The 26,441-nt window shown below is 40.7% G+C and overlaps 1 protein-coding gene across 3 annotated transcripts; it reads right to left on the reverse strand.

Moving 5' to 3' along the window:
- Positions 1-251: 251 nt before the first annotated feature.
- On the reverse strand, positions 252-25,954 carry LOC121719174 (transcription factor LBX1b-like). Of its 3 annotated transcripts, none has more exons than XR_006034192.1 (11): positions 25,866-25,954; positions 25,653-25,682; positions 25,226-25,319; positions 24,454-24,596; positions 23,441-23,640; positions 22,533-22,638; positions 22,149-22,288; positions 20,253-20,339; positions 19,531-19,554; positions 2,617-2,625; positions 252-262 (listed from the first exon to the last, which is right to left on the reverse strand). XR_006034192.1 is itself a non-coding variant. In XM_042104609.1 (2 exons), the coding sequence occupies exons 1-2, from the start codon at positions 3,091-3,093 to the stop codon at positions 2,165-2,167; spliced, it is 762 nt and encodes a 253-aa protein (XP_041960543.1). In that variant the 5' UTR covers positions 3,094-3,376; the 3' UTR covers positions 1,942-2,164. The 3 variants fall into 3 exon arrangements, 1 of the variants encoding a protein (XP_041960543.1); XR_006034193.1 differs by having other exon boundaries at positions 22,000-22,288; XM_042104609.1 differs by lacking the exons at positions 252-262; positions 19,531-19,554; positions 20,253-20,339; ... (5 more) ...; positions 25,653-25,682; positions 25,866-25,954 and adding an exon at positions 2,793-3,376 and having other exon boundaries at positions 1,942-2,625.
- Positions 25,955-26,441: the final 487 nt, after the last annotated feature.

Raw genomic sequence — 26,441 nt, forward strand, 5'->3', positions numbered from 1 at the left:
ATTTCCTGAAATTATTTATAATTATAAGTGCTAAAATTAATGTCTTCTTTCGGAAAATTCTATCAATCTCTTGTACCAATCTCTTGCACTCAAAACTATTCTTTATTGAATGAGTGCAACTTCATTATGGCACAATTTCCATGTATTTTAATAAAGAAAAAACGAATTTGTATTGACTCATTTACTGGAATGCATTATTATTTCCATTTCAGGAATTTCAAATTCAATTTGTTTGCATTTCAGGAATTGCAAATTCAATTTCCTTGCATTCATTCTTTCATTCATTCATTCATTCATTCATTCATTCATTCATTCATTCATTCGGGTAAATGTGTTGTTTTGCATTCAGCTCTTTTCAAAGATATGGAAAAAAAAAGAAAATAAATGAAAGGTCAAGTTCAATTTATTTTGCAGTGCATTGGATATAAATGTTTGTATTTATAGGCAGTGAAACCAATTTGTCATTCATTCATTCATACATGCATTCATTAATTCAGCCGTTCAGTCATTAATTCAGGCATTTGGGCGTTTTGGGTTAAAGGTGTTATTTTGGCTGCAGCAAAATGAAAAATACATTGAAATTAAAGCAGATAGGCCTAATCTGTGGATTCAGTCATTAGCAAGAGCACAATTGTTATTATTATTATTATTATTATTATTATTATTATTATTATTATTATTACCCTATTATTATTATTAAATCATGCTAGTAGTAGCATTATTATTGTTATTATTTCACGACTTTTTAGCTGCCTACAGCTTGGTTTTCCAAACCTGGCATTGCCACAGAGAGACTGCTGCTATGGTCTCTCCTTTTCAGTGTGTTTTCTTACATTGCAATGTTTTCAGCTTCATTACACTCACCACAACACAAAGGATAAAAGTAAAACAGACAAACGGCACTGAAAAAAATCAACAAAAGCCTCTTTTTTTGCACAAATCTGGCACGCAAGTCATTCAAACACTTTATAACCCCCTCTATTTAACATCAAAAGATTTTTCACTAATAGTGGGTCTAGTATTCTTTAAACCTGTAACCCTTTGGAGAGAAGTCAAATAACATTTCAGGGGCCCTTAAATGGATGGAAGACAAGTGTTACAAAACCGCTAGTTTCATTGTAATTCATTGACTTGTTAAAAACGTCAAGCTTTAAGGGGTTGGAGAGAAAGGAGCGGACATTCATGGACACAGATGCGCATCTTGAAGAGGGCTGCGAATGGGAAACTGTCTTTGTTTCGGGCCGAGTTAAACAGCTTAAAAAGCGGAGGTTAACTCAATCAATCAACATGTCCGAAATTGTGAGGGCAATTTCAAAAACCATATGGCCTCCAAACGTTTTTGTCCTTTTCGTGCAGCGGGACACGCTTGTTTCAGCATTGGGAGCCACGGGAGGCTGAGCTTTCTCCATTGTCGCCTGTCACATCAGGGGACCATTCTCATTTGTCCCGCGTGTTTCATGCTTTACGCTAAAAATTACAGCCTCGACCCGAACAAAAAAGAATTATATAGACCTGAAGAAATTGGCCCAAAACTTGGGGTTTTGTTGCTTTCACAGCTCTGGACCTTTTCTTTCCAAAAGGCCCAGATTTGCGATTCTCACATAAATTGCCAGGGGAATAGAAAACACTTTGCAGGGTCAAATAGGACGCTCTTTGGAATGAAGAACGTGCTTGTGGAGGAGTTTTTTTAGGCTAAGGCTGCTATATTAGACTATCCATGGGCAGTGACTGTAGAGAGCAGATATTGGGGGGTTATTTGTCATTGTATCCCCCCCAACACTTTTGGGTACGTTTAGCTAGCCTATAGTGATACGGAGAATGATGTTATAAAATCAAAGCAAACTTTATATTTTCTTTTTATTATTTTATTTCGTTTTATACAGGCATCAACATGATTTCAAGACACAATAATTTACATTAAATTATATTTTAACCCCTTGACATAAATAAATGCAGACAACAGTTTTTCTTTTAATTTCATTATAAAAAAAAGCTACGGTGAGCTTTTGTGGCAAACTGAGCGAAATGTGCGAGAGAGAGAGAGAGAGAGAGAGAGAGAGAGAGAGATAAGGCGAATTTATCAGCGAAGGCATATCAAGCTCGCTAACAGAGTCCTATTTATAAAAAGACTGTAGCTGTTTGATTTTCAAGTCATTTTTTACATTCAGTCATCTACGTCAATCTCCTCGCCCTCATCGTCTGAGCTTTCTTTACAAGCTGTGTGGTCTGAACGTGGAGACGTGGGGGGCATCCGAAACTGCTTTTCCGACTGAGTGTCTGGTGAACGGTGCCCCGCGGTCCCATTGACCAGTCTCTCCAAATCGGCCAGTTTGTCCAGTTTTTCCAACGGCACACTCCCAATAACTGTGGCCGACTTTACGTCTGCCTTCAGCTCCTCCAAGTCCCGCTTTAACTTGGCCCTTCGGTTTTGAAACCACGTGATGACTTGAGCGTTCGTTAGACCCAGTTGATGCGCGATCTGGTCTCTGTCCGCTGGAGACAAATATTTTTGGAACAAAAATCTCTTCTCCAGGGCGTAGATTTGATTTGTAGTAAATGCGGTCCTGGACTTTCTGCGCTTCTTGGGGTTATGCTGTTGGGTATATAGTGTCAAACAATCCTTTCCTACACCAAAGAGAGAAAAAATATGAGTGATTTATCTTGATATTTAGTAGGCCTAATCATTCAACCACATCAATTAAATGTTTTTTACATAGGCTTTATAATTGAACCACATCGATTAAAAATGGCCATTACATAGCATTTAAACACAGGTTGATTGTTTAGCTTACCTTCTACGGATCGGAGAACACCCACTTCAAGCCCCCTAAAGGTTTTGCTGGCAAGTTCTTCGAGAGCGCACAGTGGAGCTTTGGTGACAAGTGTTCGTTTGGGCAGGTGCAGTAGGCCTAGGCCAGGTGGACCTGCATGTTTGTCGTCCGCAAAGATAAGTGCTGTCCCTCGTTTTACTGAGGGTTTGCTGAGTATGTCCACTATGCTGAACGGCGTAAGCGGCTTGTTAGAGGATGCGGGCGGTGGAAGATGGTCCAACGGAGAATGGCTCTCTTTTTCTGTTGCAATTTCTCTGGACATCACGAACAGGACTGATGACTGACGCGCCGGTGCGGACAGAGATAACAGGAATGATAAACTGTTTTAAAAATCGAAATCTAAGTTAGGCCGAGACTTATTAACGATACACTACCATGACGTCACCAGTCACCAAAATGCCTTCACTTAATATGCCAGGTGAATGAAACTTTAGTCTTTGAGATATGCGCAAAATGTTTCAGCAACAAAGTCTGTTCACTTGTATATGCATTTCCCTGCTTGATTGGCTGCGTCTGTGTGTCCCCTCTCAGGGTCTGCAGTTCAATGGGGCTTTTGCACAAGGCGAACTCCGTTAATTAGTTGACAACTTGGCACTTAGATGTGGAGGAGGAGCCAAAATGTCATGAGTTCAGTTCATTGGAATAAACGTTTCTCCTCAAAGACTGGCTTGTTAGATTAATTAATTATAGACCTATGGCGGCATATAGGCTAATTTCCATAATGTAGACCCAACAATTAATTTAAATGCAACATTTTTTTTAAACATAAAACTAAAAAATAATAGCATTACATTATTATTATTATTAGTGCAGTAGTAGTTGTTGTTTTTGCCACCATGTTTCTGTTTTTAGCAGACCATGATTTTTCTAAACCCTTTGTGGCTAGTTTTTTTGTGGTTGTTATTGGTTATTGACACGACATATAATCATAATCATGATAAAACAACAACAATAAATAATGAAACAAAATTGAGCAAGTATACGTAGGCTAAGTAAGTGAAGTTTATTTAGAGCACATTTAACCACAGCTTGCACTGACCAAAGTGCTGTATATAGTGCATTGGCTTAATAATAATATGGTATAATAATATGATATTTTGAGTGTTTTGTGAAATACACTTCCTGTAAATCCTTTCACATCCTGAAAATAAAAAAACTGACACTTTTGACAGTTGATGATGGGCTGATATTATTACAGCATGATACATTGTGTGCACTTGAAATACATTTTTTTTTTTTTTTTTTCAAATTTTATAGGGCGATTTGAAGAGTAGGTAAGATTTGTTACAGGTGCAGATACTGTCATATGTATATGACAATGAACACCTGTTTGAGTCCGTGTTTGTATAATAGCCCATGCATTACTGCCAAAGAAAACCAGATATTCTTTATGGAAAGCAAATTTAATTTATTATGTCATGTCACTTTGACTGCAGTTGTTGGAATTTCTTGTAATATATTTCCAATACAAAGCTGGATCTGGACAAAGCTGGATCTGAATATATAAGGTCATATTTATGGCTTTAACGTGGATTCAAACTCTGTGCCAGAGGGGAGGACGTTAAAGATAGTGTGTGGGGTCTTTGGTGATGTTCTCTGCCCCCTTCTTGGTCCTACCAGAGTACGAGTTCTGGAGGGAGGGCAGGGGGGCACCAATGATTTTTTAGGGTGGGGGGGGGGGGTGCAGCACTGTGGGGTGCTTCCTAAAGTCCACAACCATCTCCACAAGTCTTTAGAGTGTTTAGCTCTAGCTTGTGTTGACTGCATGTACTCTGTATTTGAAAAAAATGTCCACAAAATAAACCATGGAAAAATTATATATATTGTCCTTGAATATGGATTCATATTTCTAGCATGACGCTGGGTTCATATACCTCATGAGCCGGACCTAACTGTGTCTCCTTGGCAATAGAGGCCAGTGATTTGTGGCTGTGTTGGCCTGGTGAGGCGGCAACACCTGGTTCCTTCGAGCAGACAAATATGGAGGCTGCCACATCCGCCAAGGAGACACGCATGGAAAACATGTGCTGCCATTGTGATTGAAATAAGCACCAGGGCAGACAGGGGGGACACCCCATTGTGGAGAGTGTTGTTGTCACACACACAATCACACACATATAGGCCTACAAACACACAGTCACAGACACACAGACAAAGACACAGACACACACACACACACACACAGGCCTACACACATACACACACACACACACACACACACACACACACACACACACACACACACACAGGCCTACACACATACACACACACACACAGTCACACACTCACACATATCCACACACACACACACACACACACAGGCCTACACACACACACAGTCGCACACACACACACACACACACACAGACACACACATCCACACACATATGTCTACACACACACACACACACACACACAGGCCTACACACACACACACAGTCACACACACACACACAGACACACACATCCACACACATATGTCTACACACACACACACATATGCCTACACACACTCTCTTTCTCTACTCTCCCCTACCCCTTGCTGTGTCTCACCCTCATCTGTGGGCTGGGGTTGAGGGAGTGTGAATTAGGCCCTGCAGGGCTGCGGTTCACCCTCAGTATAGAGCTGCTGTGACCTCTCCCTCTTTCTCCATGTGTTCCCAGTCTGCTCCGCCTGGCGGCTCTCGGGAGGCTGCAGGCTTATGAATAAAAATCAGCCGCAAACACAGCGGAAATCTGACAATAGATTTGTCCCAACAAACGCTGACACAGTCCCTACGGTCCGAAGGATGGGAGGAGTCCGATTATTCACTGGCATCCATTAACAACTACCAAACAATTCATGCAATATAGTCTGGTCAGTCATAAGGTTATAATATCATTTGCCAGTCTTATCCTTTATTGGTGGTTCGTTTGTAAGATTTGCTACTCACTCAGCTACTGAAGAACTTCATAAATGTTGTACAATCTTGTTATATATTTTTTGGATTATGCTAAAAAAAAAATCTTTCCATAAACCATTGCCTTCAGAAAATAATAATGAGAAGCACCAACAGCCCTGACATTAGCATCCTCTGTTGGCCAATAATTCTAAATATTCTAAATAAGGAATGACACCATAACAATCTAAAGTGGTATCAAAATATTTCTCTTTTTCATACATGCATGCATGCATGCAGTTGTGGTGTTGTGCTTGGTATCACATGGTCTTTCAATTCACTCAAAGAGATTCTCCAAGAATCTCCAAGAATTATTGTCTGTAATAGGGCCCACATTTTCTAGCAGCGCCCCTGCCTGATCTCATCTGTGCAGCAGTTAGAGGAGAGGCACACTGTGCTGTATTAGGACAGCCCACATGGCCAACTACCCCTGTTGCCCATGTCCCACTCGACAGGCATAACGGCATGGTAGATAACTACCCCTGTTGCCCATGTCCCACTCGACAGGCATCATCCCATGCTAGACAGCATTCCACTGGACGGGCCATGCTGGACCATAGGCTTGATGACCATAGGCCTCTCATCTATAATTCTTTCATCTTACTGGCCAATCATTTTTCCATTATTCCCCACATCATCCTCCTTTTCTCTCTCCCCCTCTCTGTCTGTCTCTATCATTCTCTCTCTCTCCCTCCCTCTCTCTCTCTCTCTCTCTATCTCTATCTCTCTCTCACACACCAAGTGCCCTCTTGTGGCAGCAGTAATTCAGTTCAGAGCGATTTCTTTTTTGAGAGCGATTTCTTTTTTGATCTTTTGAAAACGTCTCTCCCTCCCTCTATTCTCCCTGCTTCAATGAGACAGTGATGAATCAGCTCTTCCTTCACTCACCCGACACTTTTATGAACTCCCAGAGACAATCGCCGCAACACTCCTGCACCAGCCTCTCCGCACCGCACCCCTCCCCACTTATCTACCATTGTCTGGGCCAGTGGAGCAGGGCAGTGAGGGGTTTGGACAGACACAGCATGGAGAAGGTGATATGCTGCTGAAGCACTGCTACAGTCATAGAGTAATGCTGAATTAAAGAGAAAGTTACTCATTAACATGTCCCTCGACCCTTTTGTCTGTGGGCCTGTCAACAGCAGGCCCTAGTTGAGAAGTAAGTGTGTGTGTGTGTGTGTGTGTGTGTGTGAGTGAGCGAGAGAGAGAGAGAGAGAGAGAGAGAGAGAGAGAGAGAGAGAGAGAGAGAGAGAGAGAGAGAGAGAGAGAGAGAGAGAGAGAGAGAGAGAGAGTGTGTGTGCGTGTGTGTGTGTGCACTTTCTCTGATCAGCATTGTTGAACATTGTTATGCTGTTATGGAATATGCATACTGTACGACATACACGACATGCTGGAATGTAATATGTATATTGTTATGAGTAATGGGAAGAGAATGTGTGTGTGTGTGTGAGTGTGTGTGTGTGTGTGTGTGTGTGAGTGTGTGAGTGTGTGAGTGTGAGTGTGTGTGTGTGTGAGTGTGTGTGTGTGTGTGTGTGTGTGTGTGTGTGTGAGTGTGTGAGTGTGTGAGAGAGAAAGAGAGATAGATAGAGACAGAGAGAGAAAGAGAAAGATTGCATAGGATTCCCCCCTGGGAAGGTGGATGCAGAGGAGATGGATTGAGGATGGCATCAAGATGCTGGCTGGAGTGGAGTTGTCACGATGTGACTGATGGAGAAGTGCTTCATCATGGACTGAACCAGCTGACCACATACAGAACGGTCACCATGCTGTGTGATGCAGCCTGACACATGGGTGGGTGGGTGTTCAGTGAATGGAAGGAAGGATACCTGAAAATGATGTGTGATTTATGGGCTTTCTTTAAGTGGAGTGTTGATAGTTAGGATACACTGAGACTGAGGTGAAAGGTTACCCCCAAGTTGGCCAGCTCTGTTGAGTCTGAGCTAGCAGCTGCTGCTGCAGACAGCCAATTAGAATTTGTTTCCTGATAAGTACTATAAGTATAATTATATATACTCTTTTGATCCCGTGAGGGAAATAAACTTTCTAAGTAAACTTTCTGGCAAAAAGAAGGGAGGCGGACTGGTGCTATATATAAACAATAGATGGTGCAATCCCGGACATGTTACAGTGAAGGAGACTGTATGCTATAAGGATTTACTAGCGGAGTTACTAGCGGTCAATCTACAACCATACTACATGCCGATGTGACGTCATTCACTCTACAGTCGCTAGGCTCCAAACTCAGCACAGTGATGCCTTCTTTGCGATCTCTGGTGACTTCAACCACATTACACTGGATTCCACCCTCACAAACTTTTACCAGTTTGTTGACTGCCCAACTAGGAAAAACAGGACAATAGATCTCATGTATGCAAACGTGAGGGATGCTTACAGTGCCACCCCCCTTCCCCCACTGGGGAAGTCAGACCATAACCTCATTCATTTGCAGCCAATGTACAAGCCAAAAGTTCAGAGGCTACCAGTTGCCACGCGCACCTTCAGGAAGTGGACACCGGAAGCAGATGAGGCTTTGAGAGACTGCTTTGAGTCCACTGACTGGAGTGTGCTACTGAATGGAGAGGACTTAGAGGAGGTCACACATTGCACTACTGACTATCTGAACTTCTGTATGGACATTGTTGTTCCCTAAAGGACTGTACGCTGCTATCCAAATAACAAGCCTTGGATAACCAGTAATGACAAGACCCCCCCCCCATCACTGCTGATCAGGCTATCGCACCTCTCCCCCACATGGTGACCACGAGCAGTGCGACAACAATGGCTTCAGCCAATGGCCATCAGTCTCTAGCCACACAACAACCCTCACAGAAGCACCCCTCCTCCTCCTCACCCTCCACTCCTCTCATCCCCCCCATCATTTTATCGGACCAAGTAAGTTATCTTTTAAAAAAACTCCATCCTCGTAAGGCAGCCGGGCCTGACAGACTGTGTCCAAGGCTGCTCAAGGCCTGTGCTGCTGAACTGGGGGAGCCACTGAAGCACATTTTCAACTGGAGTCTATGTCTCGGACAAGTTCCAACACTGTGGAAGACATCATGTCTCACCCCCGTTCCCAAGAAACCACACCCCAGCGAGCTTAATGACTTCAGGTCTGTCGCTCTAACATCACATGTAATGAAAACAATGGAGCGGCTGGTCTTAGGTATGCTCAGACCCCAGGTACGCCATGCACTAGACCCTTTACAGTTTGCATACCAGGAGAAAGTGGGCGTGGACGATGCCATCACTTATCTTCTACACAGGATACATTCTCACCTAGACAAGGGGAAAAGTGCTGTGAGAATCATGTTCTTTGATTTATCAAGTGCTTTTAACACCATCCAACCCCTCAGACTGGGAGACAAGCTCTTGCAGATGGGTCTGGACGCTCACCTGGTAACCTGGATTACAGATTACCTGACCGAGCGACCACAGTTCGTCAGACTGAAGAACTGCCTCTCTGACACTGTGATCAGCAGCACCAGAGCGCCACAGGGAACTGTGCTCTCTCCAGTCCTGTTCACCCTGTACACATCTGACTTCCGCTACAACACCGAGTCATGCCACATGCAGAAGTTCTGATGATACTGCAATTGTGGGGTGTATCAGGGACGACAAGAGGAGGAGTACAGGAGCCTGGTGGAGGACTTTGTGCAGTGGTGCAAACTCAATCACCTTCAACTAAACACTTCAAAGACCAAAGAGATGGTGGTGGATTTCCGAAGGTCTAAGCCCGCTCTGCTACCAGTCTCCATTGATGGGGTCCATGTGGAGGTGGTAAGCACCTACAAGTATCTGGGTCTCCACCTGGACAATAAACTGGACTGGTCAGCCAACACTGATGCACTCTACAAGAAAGGACAGAGCAGGCTGTACTTCCTGAGAAGGCTGCGATCCTTCAATGTGTGCAGCAAGCTCCTCAGGATGTTCTATCAGTCTGTTGTGGCCAGCGCCCTCTTCTATGCAGTGGTATGCTGGGGAGGAAGCACAAAGAAGAAGGATGCTGGGCAACTTGACAGGCTGGTAAGGAAGGCTGGCTCTGTAGTGGGAGCTGAACTGGAGTGCATCACTTCAATATCTGACAAAAGGACCCTAAACAAACTGATCAACATCTTGGACAATGAATGTCATCCGCTCTACAGCACTATCAAAAACCAAAAGAGCTTGATCAGCTGGAGACTTCGCTCACTGCCATGCACAACTGAAAGGCTGAGGAAGTAATTTGTTCCTAGGGCCATTGAACTGTTCAATGCCTCACTAAAGGGAAGAGGAGAGATAGACTTCTCTGCTTAGTCTGTCTGCCTCTCCACCCTCTCCATGTCCATGTTTTTTGAGTACTGACTGCCCACTACTGCTTACTACTGTTTTACTACTGTTTTACTATTGTACACAGCCTAATGTTTTCACTACTGTTTTACTGCTAAACTGTTTTTCATGCTATACTAGCACACATGATCAATGGCTGCGGTCAGGCTTCTGATACAATACTGAATAAATGAATGGCTATAACCCTATTACCTCAACCTGTTCTTGCACTGAAATTTATTTATTTTACCTTGTCTACATTACACTTGCTCTCCTATTTGTCTATATTATGCTGGTCTCTAGACCTTACTCTTGCACTGTTGCACTGTTGGACTAATGTTGGACTACTTTTTGCACCTTCACCATGACACTCACTCTCTTGAGCACCTTGCCAGGCAAACATAACTAAGGACTATGGTTGGACTACTGTTTGCACCTTCACCATGACACTCACTCCCTTTAGCACCTCACCAGTCCTGGCCCTGTCACTACAAGCGTCTTATGCTTGATCACCCTCAAGAACATTGGACTTTCTTAATTTAACTTATATAGTGTATTTAGTATTTAGTTTTGTTAGTTTTCTTATCTGTCTTATCTTCTACTGTCTTTATTGTACAGTGGAGTTTAGTTATATGTTTATACTTATACTTATGTTTACCATTTCTGCTGTAAGTGCATGTTGTGTGTTATGTCTGATGCTACTGAGACCCTTGAATTTCCCCTTGAGGATCAATAAAGTATCTATCTATCTATCTATCTATCTAAATTTGGTCTCTGCATTTATCCCAATCCATGAATTAGTAAAACACACTCAGCACACAGTGAGGTAAAGCACAAACTAATCCCAGCGCAGTGAGCTGCCTGCAACAACAGCAGCGCTCGGGGAGCAGTGAGGGGTTAAGTGCCTTGCTCAAGGGCACTTCAGCCGTGCCTACTGGTCGGGGTTCAAACGGCAACCTCCGGTAACAAGTCTGAAGCACTAACCAGTAGGCCACGGCTGCCCTGATCATTATTGGTGTGTGTGTATGTGTGTGTGTGTGTGTGTGTGTGTGTGTGTGTGTGTGTGTGTGTGTGTGTGTGTGTGTGTGTGTGTGTGTGTGTGCACGCGCGTCATGTCATCCGCAGAATCTGCAGATGAGATGACATGACATGACATGACAGACAGGCCTTTTAATGGAAAACAAATAGAGGATGGACAAGAGAGTCATGGGGCAGGTTGCAGGTAAGTGGCTGCATATCATATGATATGACCTGTACCGGATAAAACAGGCACATACTGGTGTTGGTGTAGCTGTCAATTCTTGAAAAAACTTCAGGGAACATTAATTGGTATGACAGACTTTTAATAAACTTTAATAGACTTTTTATAAAACAAAATGGTCATGACATGATGAACACTTTACTGAGGACAGGACATCCTGAACAAAATATCCATGCAAAAATGCCATTGTAATGACTACTGCTTTATGTGTTTCTAAAAACACATCAGGATTGCACTCTATTTCTGCACCAAGATGACAGGCAGGCAAGGCCAGGCATTAGCAACAGAGTGTGCAGACCTGCAGTTATTTTGAGCAAGTGTAATACAACAACACTGTTCTGGACCAAAAGACGCCACACCCGAACAGGGGTGCGTTTAGCAAAACCATTGTTGCTAACCCGTTAGCAACTTAGTTGGTTGGCAATGGGAAATTGCATTGCAACCAACAAAGTTGCTAACTAAGTTAGCAACTATGGTTTTGGGAATTGCACCCCTGACTGTGAGAGTCTAGTGCCCCCTTGTGGCAGCAGTGGTGCAGTGCCTGTTTCTCAGCCACCTTTTCTACCCTCTGTTTGCCCAGTTAAACGAGACAGTGATGAATCAGTTCATCCTCTATCACCCGACACTTTTATGAACTCCCAGAAACAATCACTGCAAGACTAGAAAAACATGGTAGCCTATGCATGGTCACATGTGTGAATAGACACATGTGACCATGCATAGGCTACCTATGCGCATGGGTGCATGTGTGAATAGACACATGGGTAAATGTGTGTGTGTGTGTGTGTATGTGTGTGTGTGTTTATTATAGCCATATAGTTGTAATTACCTTTCCGTATACTGTCAGAGAAAGAGAAAGATAATGTAAGGAAAAGAGAGCAAGAATGAAAAAGAAAAGATAGAAAAAGAAAAGCAAACAAACTAATCTACTTAACTGATCACATTCTCATCTCCAATAATTATTTGATTAAAGAGTAACATATTTTTGATAAAATTTCTCCATGTGATTATCGGAAACCCTATGACAAAAACACAGATCATGAAAATAAAATAAAATCATAATAAGACACCCTCTGACTCTGAGACTACGTACACTAACTATAGTCCTATAGGCCCATACATACAAAGCATCTTAAGGCTAAATGTACCTCTTATTTAACGGATTTGGGAGAAAGGATTCCTACTTTTTTTTACCAAGACTAATTCACAAACCAATGCTAAAACAATCTGAGAGCTTAGAAAAGGTCAAGGACTCTTAACACAATGAGACCAATTCACAAATGATAGAAGAGCAGCAATTTTTATCATTCCAAGTCTGAATGCTTTGAAATGCACATGCAGAATCACTGACAGGAGATCTCAGTGATGAGGGAATAATTGTCCAGCTTTTAAGGGATGCGATAACACCCCCATCAACAACTAAAACCATTTACTGTAAAGATGAAACTAAATGTTTTACTGTAAATGAAATTAAACAACTAAATCAAAGAAATTGGTCAACTCAAACATATCTACAGTACATATAAATGTGTAGCCTTTTTGTTCTCTTTTTGTTAACTTTCTATATTTATTTATTCATCTCTTCTCCATTGCCATACTCATTTAGCGCATGCACCAACACAGACCTGTAATGCATCAGCCGATCACTGCAGTCTGCAAACAAGCTTGTGCATGCGAAATAAAGCAAGTCAACCGTAGCAATGAAGCTCTTATCTTATGAGTTGTCATTTTTCCTTAGTAATAGTTGGTCTCAGTAGCTGTGTTAATAGGCTTTTTAAGAGAAAACTTTTAGTTAAAAACGTTTAGTGTGATTTAGGATTCCCTTAGTGTTAACATAAAATGCTTTGTGAATACAGTCCTTGACTTCATGCATTGTTCCTTCATATCAGCATGACAGAGCAAACAATATTAAAAATAAACATAGAAATAGTGATGCATTTCATGACAGAAAATTACAGTTTTTTTGTCCCCTAATATATCATGTTCTGCTATTCTAGAAGATCATTAAGGACAGTAGTTGAACGGCATGAATAGGTTGTCATTGTAGAGGTCAGACTGACACGATTTCATGTACAGTACTGTAAGTGCATGTTTATACTGACTGCTTCAACAAAGGCCATAGAGTTATTTCCGTTGCTTGCGTCGCTGCACAGACTTTTCTATCTCACTCAGGATGTTTTCTCGGTTCATCTTCACATTTTCCGCTGACAGATTTGCCAGGTGATCTATCTTTGTTTTGTCTCGGTAGGTTGACTGGAAGGTTGAGTATTCATTCTTTTCCGTTTTAATTGTTGGTCTATCTGTAGATTGAGACAAAGAGTGCGTGAAGCCAGTAAGGTTTTAGAGGTGGCTCTTGTATGGTAAAATTAGACTCATTTACTTTGTGAAGAGAGTCTGGCCTCTAATTATTGGAAAACGTTTCCAACTCTAGCATCGCAAAGGTGCAGTCAGCGATTGCGCATGATGTTGTGTTTGTTTATGTTTATGTTTATATTTAAATTTTCTTAGCAGATGCTTTTGTCCGAAACAATTATATTTTAACCAAGGACCAAATGACACACATAGAGGTAGCTATTCAATTCTAGCCAGAACATGAGTCTGATACTGCTCCATTGGGACGTAATTATGGGCAGGGTTTCAACCGATACAGGTGGGGAATGCCTCTGCACTCAATTGGATAGACCTAACCAATCAAAGCAACGAAATAGCTTACCGTGAGGTGTAGGAAGAAAACACACGAACCATCCTTCTTCTCCACAAATGCCTTAACATTGTTTTCTGGTCTTTTGTAAAAGTTAGTGCCGTCAATAACTCCTAGCCTACAACTCTCATTAGCGAAATCTAAGAGATACGTAGTAGGCTATTAGGAAAAAACTGATAGCCTATATCCCATCCGTTTTATAAAAATAATTCTGTTGAACACTGATATGCTACAAACATGTTAAACAGCTGGGAAAGGCTGTCGCAAATCCCTCGAACAGGTGGTCAATCAGAGATTTCAAACGAACAACGGAACATGTCACAATGCAACAGCGCTGTTTTCCCTTGATGAAAGTGAAACCACGAGTTTTCCCACATCTCAACTTTGGCCAACGTTTTTAGAAATAATCGTTTTCAGTGATAAAACCTAATATGCATTTTCCATATGGGGTCTTAAAAGCCATGTATCCTTCTAGCCACAGCGTTTTTGTTTCAAACATAAGCCTAATCTAAGTGTGCTCAGATGACGTGATAGACCAGGGGCTGTTGCTCACCTGTCCATCATCGTAAAGCCCAATTTGATTGGTCTGCCCGATCTAGGTCGAGCATACTTGCTCCACAATGGAGCAATGCCAGACCGAACTTCCACTTAAATGTTGCGGGCAGGACTAAGTTCGGAATGACACCCAGGCTAGGGAAGTACTAGTAAAACTAGATGTACCACATAGCGGTACAAAATATGACCGCCGCTCAGTCCTGGACATCCGTTCCGCGAAAATAAATCACACTTCAATTTGTCTCCATATTTTACTCCATCCCCCACTCTTGAAACTTTTGTGTATGCTTGTTTGGCATGCCTGAATGTGTGTGTGCGGCTGCACAGAAAGTAGCCTACTGGTGCTGAAAAGGTGAATAGATTGTAGAATAGCTAAAGAAGATGTAGCATTGTTATAAAACCTTTAAAATCTCTAAACAATCACAAGTAGGGCAGTTCATCACAGTTCATCCATTGCAACTGGATTGATGAAAGGTCACTTACACCTGTAGGCTACACTGTATTTGGGAAAAGCAAAAGGTATCAGCATAATGTTATTTATTTATTTATTTATTTATTTATTTATTTATTTATTTATTTATTTTTTATGTATTTATAAACAAAAACATCTGTCAGTTCCATGCCGTTTTCAACAGCTATCAAAAACAAAGGTCATTTTTGGATGGATGGATGTTTCTTCTTCTACATAAGATTTTAGTCATCTTTAGTTCATGTAATACTTTATTGTCAATGCACAAATGAAGTAACAGTAGTCTGAAACGTTATTGTTAATGCACAAATTAAGTAACAGTAGTCTGAAACGAAATGCTGTTTTACATCTAACCAGTGGTGCAAATAACTGACATGTCCAAATGGGCCTTGATGAAATGCGTCGCTAGACTGTTCATACACATTTTAACGGGCCAAAGTTGAAGAGCTATTGTCCGTTATTGTTCGTGCAAATATAGGCTGATTCATGTTCCCTTGCATTGTGTAACTGAGGTCCATGGCTAGTCTGGCTTTCATCAGACCAAGCTCAATCTTTTAAGAAATCAAAAAATAAATAGCGGGCAGATCAGTCTGGGTTCACCCAGCCTAGTCTATAGGCACCCGATATTGTTTCATTTTCTGATTGAGATATACACGCTCTGGCTATTCTAAATGCAAAAATGCATCAGGGAGTTATGACAAAACGGTAACTAACAAACTAGATCCTAATAGAAAGCTGTTAGCTTCCCTAAGCTACAGGTAGGATTATAAGGTAGGCCTATTTACAACATAAATTGTCAATAGGCTATGCTGGCGACACAAATAAAATCTCCTTTGGAAACCAATGGCTTACGCCTTACAGTATCAAGCGGACTTAAACTGACATATCGTGGCGAAAAGTTGTAATAACATTCACGCAGCTCCATGAGTCAAGGAAAGCTCGAATGAAGTAGCCACTTGGGACCCACTACACAGTAGCTTAAGGTGTGTTGCTAAAGCAGCCATAATGAAATGAAGGTGTCATTGTTTGGATACTTCACACACACATGCTTTTTAATTTCACAGACTACAACTACCAAGCTGGAATCAAAGCACATCGATTCCCCTCTCACACCCTGTACGCACTTAAAACAAAATAAACAGGCGTCTCAGTCTCACGCATGTATAGGCAAAACTGTATCAGACCGGTGTAACGTTGGTAAATCTTCCATTGCACAGAATGATTTTGTAGCACGTGCAATAAATGACAGTCGAAAGATACAAACAGTGCTGCTATCAATTTGCTTGGTATAACCACATTTATAGTTTTCTACAAATGCAATCAATCAAATGGGCCTCCATCACTCAACCAACGCTAACGGTAACATTACCTAGGTCCTTATTGATATTACAAGATTAACGTACCTGCAGTAAAAACCAAGCATGTCCGATAAACATCCTCAGATTTATTTCGGCTTCAAGAAGAAATGGGAATTACACTTCATGTGAACATCGTCCTATCCTTATTAGATGTTCGCTGCGGTAAATTACAGTCCTTGTAGGAAGCGTCCATTGTTTTTCCAACCCACTTTTAACTTCCAACAAAATTACGTCTGGTGGTGGTCGAAATTAAAATTTTCCGTAAAAGTCTAGTGGGGCTACATACCCACCAAATTTCATGTACCCCGGTGGTTCGGTGTCCCGGGTATCAATGACCAAAAATTCAGGAAGTAGATGACGGGAAAAATTCTTGAATTGTGTGCATTTGTGCGTGTACAAGTTTATGTTTATGTGTGTGTGTGCGTGTGTATGTGCGTGCTTGTGTGTTTGCCTGCGTATGTGTGTTTGTGCATGTGCATGCATGCGTACATATGTCTACTGTGTGAGTATGTGTCATACGTAAGATTACTGTAAATGTATGTGTATGCGTGTGTATCTGTTTATGCACATGTGTGCACATGGAATGGGTTAACATGACCCCTGGAGGCAAACATACGGAAAAAATTGGTCATCCTAGGCCCTACAGTTCTCAAGATATTCACAGAGAACTGTGTCTGCCCTACCCTCCTTTCGGGGGGTCCAGTCCAGCGGGGGGGCATTATGACACCCTCTGTATGCACGCCAAGTTTTGTGGAATTCCGTTCATGGGGGGCCACACAATAAATTAATTTATGTTACTATACACCAACTGGCCTGTAGGTGGCCGGAGACAGTTTTCTGTGAATATCTCGAGAACTGTAGGGCCTAGGAGGTCCACCTTTTTTATGTATGTTGATCTTAAGGGGGCATGTCAACCCATCCCATTACCGCTTATTTCATGTATAGCGCCACCTAGTTAAAAATTAAAAAGCAAATAATTAGGTGTTTTCATCACAATATCTCTGGCTGACAAGGTCAAAACTGCACGAAATTAAAAGTGTAGGATCATTATGACACCCTCCGAATGCATGCCAAGTTTTGTGTACTTTCGTTCATGGGGGGCCTTACAATAAAATAATTTATGTGTACATTTAGTGACGTACACCAACAAGGATTCCCGGGACACTGAAAGACCGGGGTACACAAAACTTGGTGGGCATGTACCCCCACATGGATAGCATGGAACCGTCATTTTTCGTTTTGATCTGTAGCCCCCCCGCTGGACTGGACCCCCCAAAAGGAGAGTAGGGCAGACACAGTTCTCTGTGAATATCTTGAGAACTGTAGGGCCTAGGATGACCAATTTTTTCTGTATGTTTGCCTCTAGGGGTCATGTTAACCCATTCCATGTGCACACATGTGCATAAACAGATACACACGCACACACATACATTTACAGTAATCATACGTATGACACATACTCTCACAGTAGACATATGTACGCATGCATGCACATGCACAAACACAGGCACATACGCAGGCACACACACAAGCACACACACACACATACTCACACACATAAACATAAACATGTATACGCACACATGCACACAAGAATTTCTCAGAATTATTAACAGGCAAGATGGGGGTGGGGTTGTATAAAATTAATTTTAAACGTGAAATCTATGAACTAATCATGTTTTGGTTCTAGTTGTCTAGCAGATACCAGTGAGAATTGAGTGTGGATAATGCAATTTAGTGAGACAGTTGGACTGGGCGGCGGTCATATTTTGTACCGCTCTGCGGTACATCTAGTTAAATGTAATATTTAAAACAAGAACAGACACAATAGCTGTGAAGGCTTTTTCAATAAACTAGTCCGTTTTATCAGCTGACAAAATTATCTTGGATACTAAGCTGAGAGGATTCCATGTGCAGCATTGTCTAGATCAAGGTGTTGTGTTGAATATCCAGAAATGTATAGTCAATCAATGCATCGTTTTTCCTAGTTTGACCAGTTGCATTCAGATTTACTGACAGAGTTCATTTGAGAAATTGTGAAGTTGTTAGGACCTTTATCTTTACCGAATTGAGCAACAAGTTTAAGAAGCTGAGGTATTTCCCTTTGGTTATACTTTACTTGACAGTGTCAACATAACACTGTCATGAATGTGTCATAAACAAGTCATAAACGTTTATGACATAACGCTTCTGTTATGTAAGGGATAATGGATGACACGGTGGTCTGTTCACAGAAATTAATGCACGGTCGAGGTTGTAAAACGGCCCTGACGCGAAGTGTCTGTGAACAGACCACCGTGGAGTCCATTATCCCGCTTATTCCACTGTTGCCACTTGCGTTGTGTTCATTTCCTGTTACAATTTAAACGTTTTAATCGCTAAAACTGTCTTGTTTGTAGAACTAATTTCTTCCGACACATATCAACGAATTTCTCAACTTGCAGGAGAAACTGCCGTTACTAGTTCTAAATAGATGGTTGCTACGGCCAAAGGCCAGTCATTAGTTCTATCTTTCCCGTTGTCAAGTGGGCGTGAGCCTATCCCAAGATGAACTTTAGTTTTGAAACATCGCTATTTTACTTAGCCTGCTGTCATCCATCTAGCTAAAAGCCACCTCCGTCATATGCTACAATGTTGCCATGTTCTGAAAGTCTGCATTTTACAGCTTGGATGCAACGTGACAGTTCATTTAAACTTCACAATGACTTCGGCGAATTAATATTCAAGTGTGATACGGCCAAAAAAATGGATCTACTTCATAGGTGTGCAAATAACATACGGTTAATGGTCGTTCTAAATTACGTAGGACAATGGGAAATTCAACCAAGCAGTGAAATAATAAGTGACATTCGGTTTTTGCCATAACAATTTAGGGTTAGGGTTAGAGTTAGGGTTAGGATTAGGGTTAGAGGTTAGGATTAGGGCTCATGTGTCATGACAGTGTCATATGTTCATGACAGTGTCATGTCACTCTTATGTCGATACTGTCAAGTAAACTGTTACCATATTCAGAAATAATTGAAAAAATGTAGAATATAACATACGTAATATTATTCAACAGCCATAAAATAAGTAGACCGATATAGTCTACAACACATCAAAGGCATTTACCTGGATTTACACCATTTTCTTTCACTGCAAAATAAAAGATACAAAGATAAATATATAAATCAATATAATTCTATGAAAATTTGGTAAGAACACACCCATGCACACACACACACACACACACACACACACACACACACACAGACACAAGCCAAGCAGTTTACATGTACCCATCACCTATCAATAAAACCACAAAGGGTAAACCAGAGTTGTTCTGTGGCAAAGTAAACAAAGATGTATCTGCAATGAAATCTTTGATTTCCCCCTAGTTTTATTACCTCTTACTATAATGTCCTGTCTGGTTTGCTCTTGAATGGATTGCATCTCACCTCACCTCAACATCTCATTATGATGTTTTAACACAAGACTGTGAAATGTCCATTTTTGAGGATTTTATTTGGGAAAAAGAGTGCTGCGTATCAAGTTCCTTGTTAAACAAAGGTTCATGATTAACCAATGAGCGAACACTGTCCTCCCTAGTAAACAAGTACATACATACAAAAAAATATAGTATACAAGTAGTATAAAGTATTATACAATTGTGCACATCTTTTATTTTAGATTTTAAGACATAAGATACATATCTAAGAGAATATTCAAAGTAGGGGAACACTGAGCAGATTCATAAGATCATTCATAAAATGTTCTTAGATAGGAGGAAACCGATGGAAAACAGTGTGGTAAAAAATGATAATGTGCTGAAAAACCCCGGTGATGTAATGTACCAGGGCTAATTGAGAGATCCATTTCAAGAGAGCCTTTTTCATATAATCTCGGATTTCGCCCATCTCCCATAGCACATCCACACATTCCTGCAAAGATCAGGGTTAAATCAGGAGTACCATTAGATATTTAGATATCTGTTTCTATATATTCAGCTATATATATATATATATATATATATAATATTAAATATAAGATATCGTTAGCGGGGCAAGGTTGTCATGCTTGGTGCTCTTAGGGCATAATAATCCCGAGGGATAAGAATTAAGAATGTCTGTTCAGCTCATCATTCATTACAAGCATCAGGACACACACACACAAAATGACGCAAACTATCAGTAACCCTAGCCCCATGAGACCATCCTGATCTCGCGAGCTTCAGATTTTCACTCGCAGATCAGTCTGGCATCTCTCCGATAGAGAGACTTTGTAGCAGTTCGCCAAACGAACATCCAATCAGCGTTGGTTTTGAGGCGGGTTTAGGTGTGACGCAACGAGAAGCTATACTGTTCAATCTAAACAACATGGCGACTTCCATGGATGAGATGAGCATAGCTATCGCTGAAGTTTTATCCGAATATTCGAGTATTCCTGAGGAAGCTAGGAGTCTCTGCAATGTGGCTGGGAGGAATGAAGGACACAGACACAGACAGGGGTCTGTTTGAAATGGAAGACAGCTGCCTACTGCCTCCCTCCCTACATAGAGAGCTGTCTCACTAGACATGACTTTGGATTAAATGCATCTTTTAAAAATGAGAGTAGCACTCTAGAATCTTTGGTTAACACTACGGTATGACGTTAGCAAAGGCCTGACGTTAAACTAAATTAGCTTACGTAAGCTAGCAGGCTAACGGTATAAATTAGTTTTACGGCCGGCAGATATATCAGACCAGACGCTATTAATGGTTACAACAATGGCATAATTAGATAGTAAATTGTTTATTTGTCATCTCAAATCTACAAATCTAAGCAAAATAAGGTCACACAAATGACATTTTAAACAGATTCAGCAGCTATTACCGATGTCATCCGCCATGTTTGTTTACCTTTCACAGCTGTTTCAGACGTTGCCGCAAGGGATTATGGGTAGGAGGGAGCATGAAGTGTGCATCGATGCTGCCTCCAAAAATGACCGTTATTTGGGAATTCTAAGATATCTTAAAAGGCAGCAGAATTTGTTTTTTTCGGTTTCGAACCGCATTTGCTGACTTGCTCCCCAGTTAGATATTTTAAAAGGCAGCAACTTTATCCGTTTTGAACACACCCAATGCCAATTCCAGTTAGTGTTTGGTAGCCCTGAATCTTAGTTACTTAACGAGAAGGAACATGCTTTCTTCAGAAGTGTAGCCTACCATGAAAACTTGTTGATGAGGTTCATGTCACATACAAATGGTAAGTTTAAAAGCGTTAACGCTACTTACCTAACTTGTATGTTAAAATATGGCATTAGAAGAATTCTTTGTTGATTGGTTGATCTGATTGGTTGATTTGGCCCATCTATCACCAACATAGGTGGTGATAGACAGATGGTTTATCCAATCAGCTAACCAATATTTGTGCCCCTTCCCAAACATTCTCCAACGGAAAGTTCCCAGAAGCAGAATACGAAGCAATCCATCTGGCGGAGTCAGGTTACAGTAACCCATGCTCCCCAACAAAAAAACCTCCCCATCCCCAAGAAGGCCAGTGTGACACAATCAGGTACAGAATACACACACACTGAAATCTTATGAGGTAACATTGACATACCAGTGAAATCACCAATTATAATATGCATCACATTTCAGCAGAGTTCTTCCTCTTTCTGGAGAGTGTGGTACAACCGGTAGTGCTGGATTAGAACATCAGCATTTATTGTGTCGAGCTATTGCATTGGGGTGTTAATAGCAAAAGATAACCTTGCAGTTCAACCATGTCCATTGGCTTCCTCTGCACAGGCTGCACAGGTTTCAATGTCCCTCCCTCAAAGTCCTTCTTCAGCAGTGATGTCCAGGCTCTAGGAAGCCAACTTCATGGGGGCTAAACTCAAACCCCATTTCTGTTCAAGGAGAAGAGCTTTGAAGTTTAGTAAACTGTCCAGGCAGGAGCAGAAACCGGCAAGGTGAATAGCTGGGTGTGATTCGTTTCGTGTGACGTGCAATTTACTGATTTTATTATTATATTGAGAACTAACAAAATGCATCCATAACCTTATTTATTTTACATGGGGGTTCAAACACAATCCCATAATTTAAAAAATACAAATCTCTCAGATATATTATGTGTGTTTTACAGTATTGCACCTTTTCGCTGTTCCTTGTGAAAGCAATGTTTTTCCATTGCACTGTAGAGTGGGTAAGGATTGGTCCCATTTTCATCTTCGTCATCCATAAAAGGCCTGGTCTCCAGCTATCAGGGGAAAATGAATGCCATTTGCTATTTACATTTTATATTTATGGCATATCTAAGATATCACAACATCAATGTTCCATTTCCAAGTTCCAAGTATTTTTACCTTAATGTAACAGCTTTGAAGTTAGTTTACCATGAAGACATGGTAAACTAACTTGTAACAGGGAAAATAGTTGCCTTCCCAGCCGCACCCTACATCCAGTAGAAAACCAGCCTTGCAACTTTGCTCTCCCCTAACTCGGAGAATCAGGAATTGCTTAATACCAATTGTGCAATAGCCTGCTATTTTTATTAAATCATAATATTACCTTGTCAACTTAAGTTAAACTGTATGGTCATGTAGGAAGTTTCTACTAGAAATTTGTTCTCTGCATTTCACCCATCCGGGGGCACATAGGCTACACTCAGAGCAGTGAGCTCTCTACCAGACGGTAGTATAATTTCCAGCTGCTCCTTCTGTGTGAAATTTTGATTATTTGATTTGATCAAATATTGCAGATGGTTGGCTGGGGACAATTGTGACACACATTGATTGGAACTCAAATGTAACAACTGTCCCCCAAAACACTCATTGCACTGGAATTGATATTACCGAATAAGTAAGACATATCTGCTTGAATTAGTTACTTAAATATATGTATTTCTAAAAACAAATCAACACAAACAACAGCAGAGAAGCCTAATTGTGGTTAATTACCTAATTGTAGCAATAAAGCCTTTATACTCAGGTGCTTTCAGTGTAATTTTTGACTGAATGTAGGATAATTTAAAACAAATAAAATCTAGTATGTCTACTCACAGATACACCCTTTATCCAGCAAGTAATCACCCCCCACACATCAGAGAGGGAAAAATATCCTTCTGCATATCTCTGCTTCATCCACTCGACGCCATCATGGAATGACACCCTCCCCCTCAGACATGCTCAAAAGTGCTTTATTTGCAGCCTCCTCTGCATGCTGTGACCACTGTGGGTCTTGATACAATGAGGACATGCACCTGTAACCAACAAACAGGTATTCACATAGAGTAGATAGTGGACATAACACAGCAAAAAGGCAAAAAATAGTTGCAATTTCAGGTCAAAGTCAGCACAAGGCACACTATTGCAATGCTATTGTAGATTGTGATTGTAGACCAATCACAGCTTCAGTATTCTGCCTCAAACTGCTGCCCTTTATGACTTCATAAGGGTACTGAAACAATCCTAAGCACTTGGGGTCGGGACATTTCTTCATAAAGATGCAGACAAGCTTGAGATTTTGTCATGAAAAGAAACTTCTGAATGTGTACTTTAGAGCAGTGTTTCTCAAAGTGTGGTCCGGGGACCACTGGTGGTCCACAAGCTATAAAATATAATATAGATGAGTTGTTTGCAATATTGAACCAACTTGTATGTAAATCCAAACAGTTCTGCAACACTGTCTATGTAAGATATGCCAGTTTAAATTATATGAATCCTCTTACACAATAAGCAAAGTGCAAAGACAATAAGCAAGGTGGTTCAGTGAGTAGGCCTATTGTGTAGGCTAATATAGCCTACTGTTGAAGTAGGTCTAATCTTTTTTTTTAGCTAGATGGTCGGTGCGTTTCTTTTTTATTGGTTAGTTAAGTGGTCCTTCATCTGAAAAAGTTTGAGAAACGCTGCTTTAGAGGAACAGAGAATATATTTGGCTCCTTTACTGCAATCTTGTAGTATGATGTTGTCATGCTTATTTTATATATCATATATGCATAGTGCTTTACTTTTTTAATTTTCATGTAATGTTTTTCGACAAAAGCATTTGTCAAATATCATAAACAGATACTGACCACGTGGATCCAGAGACTCTGGCCACATAGAGCATGCAGTCTAGGAGATCTTCTTTTCCCAACTGCCGTATAACACCAAGGAAGCCGATGTGGGCCCTTTGGCCACCCCCAGAACCCAACAGTGCCACACGAGGAACATCCTTCTGGGAAGGAACACAAACAGTATTGGAGCAGTATTATTATAATTTTTTTATGATTCTCTTGTAATAACATTATTATGATTGGTCTCAAAGATTTTATATTTTGGACAGAAATACTATTTTGCTTTTATCTTGACGATATTCTCAAGACTTAAAGGAATACACCAACATTTTGGGAAATAACCTATAGCTCCCAGAAGTGACACAAAGTATCATTTTATCATTTTGTCATTTTAACGTATGTGTAAAATAAGACAGTGGTTTTCTAAGCATATACGTACTTGGAGCTATATTCTCATTCAGGCAAAGTACTGCTACTAGGAATTTGCAGAAGTAACACTGGGACTTTTCAGGTACTGTGTGCAAATCACTCAGCCCAAGCAGCGGTACTTCACCTGAATGAGATGAATGAGTATGAAAATGCTTCGAAATCTGATTTTACATCGGCATTTGTATATGTCACTTTTTGGTCAGACTGAGTTACTGCACACACAGAGAAGAAAGGTATGTATCATATTAACGCTGGGGGTGACGTCAAATAAATGCCCAAAACGTTGGTGTGTCATTCCTTTAATAAAGACCCTGCTGATTAATCTGAATACTGATGAATGCAAACGTGCAGGTTAGCTCACCTCAGGACAGTGAATCTTATGTCTGCGCAGAGCATCCTGTATTACGCTTGGTCTTTCCTTAATGAAATGCATCTCAGGCGGGCTGAGGTCATCTCTTAAATAAAAGTTTTGGAGGTCAGAATTTTAATCTTATAAAGTTGCCACTTTCTCCTGAAGATGATGGTGATCATAAGACAAATTGAAATAATGCACTGACTTCATAAATAGTCCTCATTATAACTTACAAAGTTTACAATACTTGATTTGTCTGTGGGGACCCTCTCCACACCGAAGTGTAACTACTACTACTACTACTAATAATAATAATTTAATAATAATAATGATAATTTATAAAGGCATTTTACTGTTTTTTATCTGTCTCAGGCTTTGCACTGAACACATAGTACAACATCATAAGAAAAATATATTTCTGCTGGCTGTAACATACCTGATCACCACAGCCATGTCTGCAGACCAGCTAATGAGAAAATCATGGGATCAGTATCATTGGTCAATGACTGCTATACATTATTGCATCAAAGCATACTCTGCATATCTGATAACTAAGAATGCCTGCATGTAGTTGAACACTATAAAACTAACCTATGATACATAGTTGACAATTATATCAGGCATTTACGTCTCTGCCACTGAAACTTACCTTGTTCAAAATCCTAAGTCTGTGATTGACAGAGGAGTCAAAGGAATGTGGCTGTGCAAACTCTTGTCTGACATGCAACACCAGAAATTGGCAACTGGTTCATCACAAATATTGAGATGAGATTTTATACCATGAAATGGGAGGAGATATATCTGATGCAAACTGGTTGGTCTTGATTGTGCACATTGGCATGTAAACCTATGTAACCCAAAAAGCTCTGAGTCAAAGTGATCGAGGGGTAAAAAGAAATAGATATTTATCATGTTTGATCAAGATCAAACAAACAAGTCTAATAAGAACAAAATCCTCCAAAACCTTAGCCTCCATATACAATAGGACAATGCTTAGCAGTCTTAGGGTCCCACACACATGTTGAAGTTTTGCATGTACACATGCAAAAGAATTGCAAAACTCTTGCCTGAGTTAAACCACAAACTTGTTTTTCCACGTCCTCAAAGAGGATGAGTGTCATTGCAAAATCAAAACAGCAGAACTTCACAACTTTCCTATTTAAAAAAAAATCTATGTTTGGCATGAGTTAATGAAAAATTATTGTACCGGTAATTGTATGAATGT

Source organism: Alosa sapidissima, chromosome 9 (genome assembly GCF_018492685.1).
Source record: "Alosa sapidissima isolate fAloSap1 chromosome 9, fAloSap1.pri, whole genome shotgun sequence".
Classification (NCBI taxonomy): Eukaryota; Metazoa; Chordata; class Actinopteri; order Clupeiformes; family Clupeidae; genus Alosa; species Alosa sapidissima.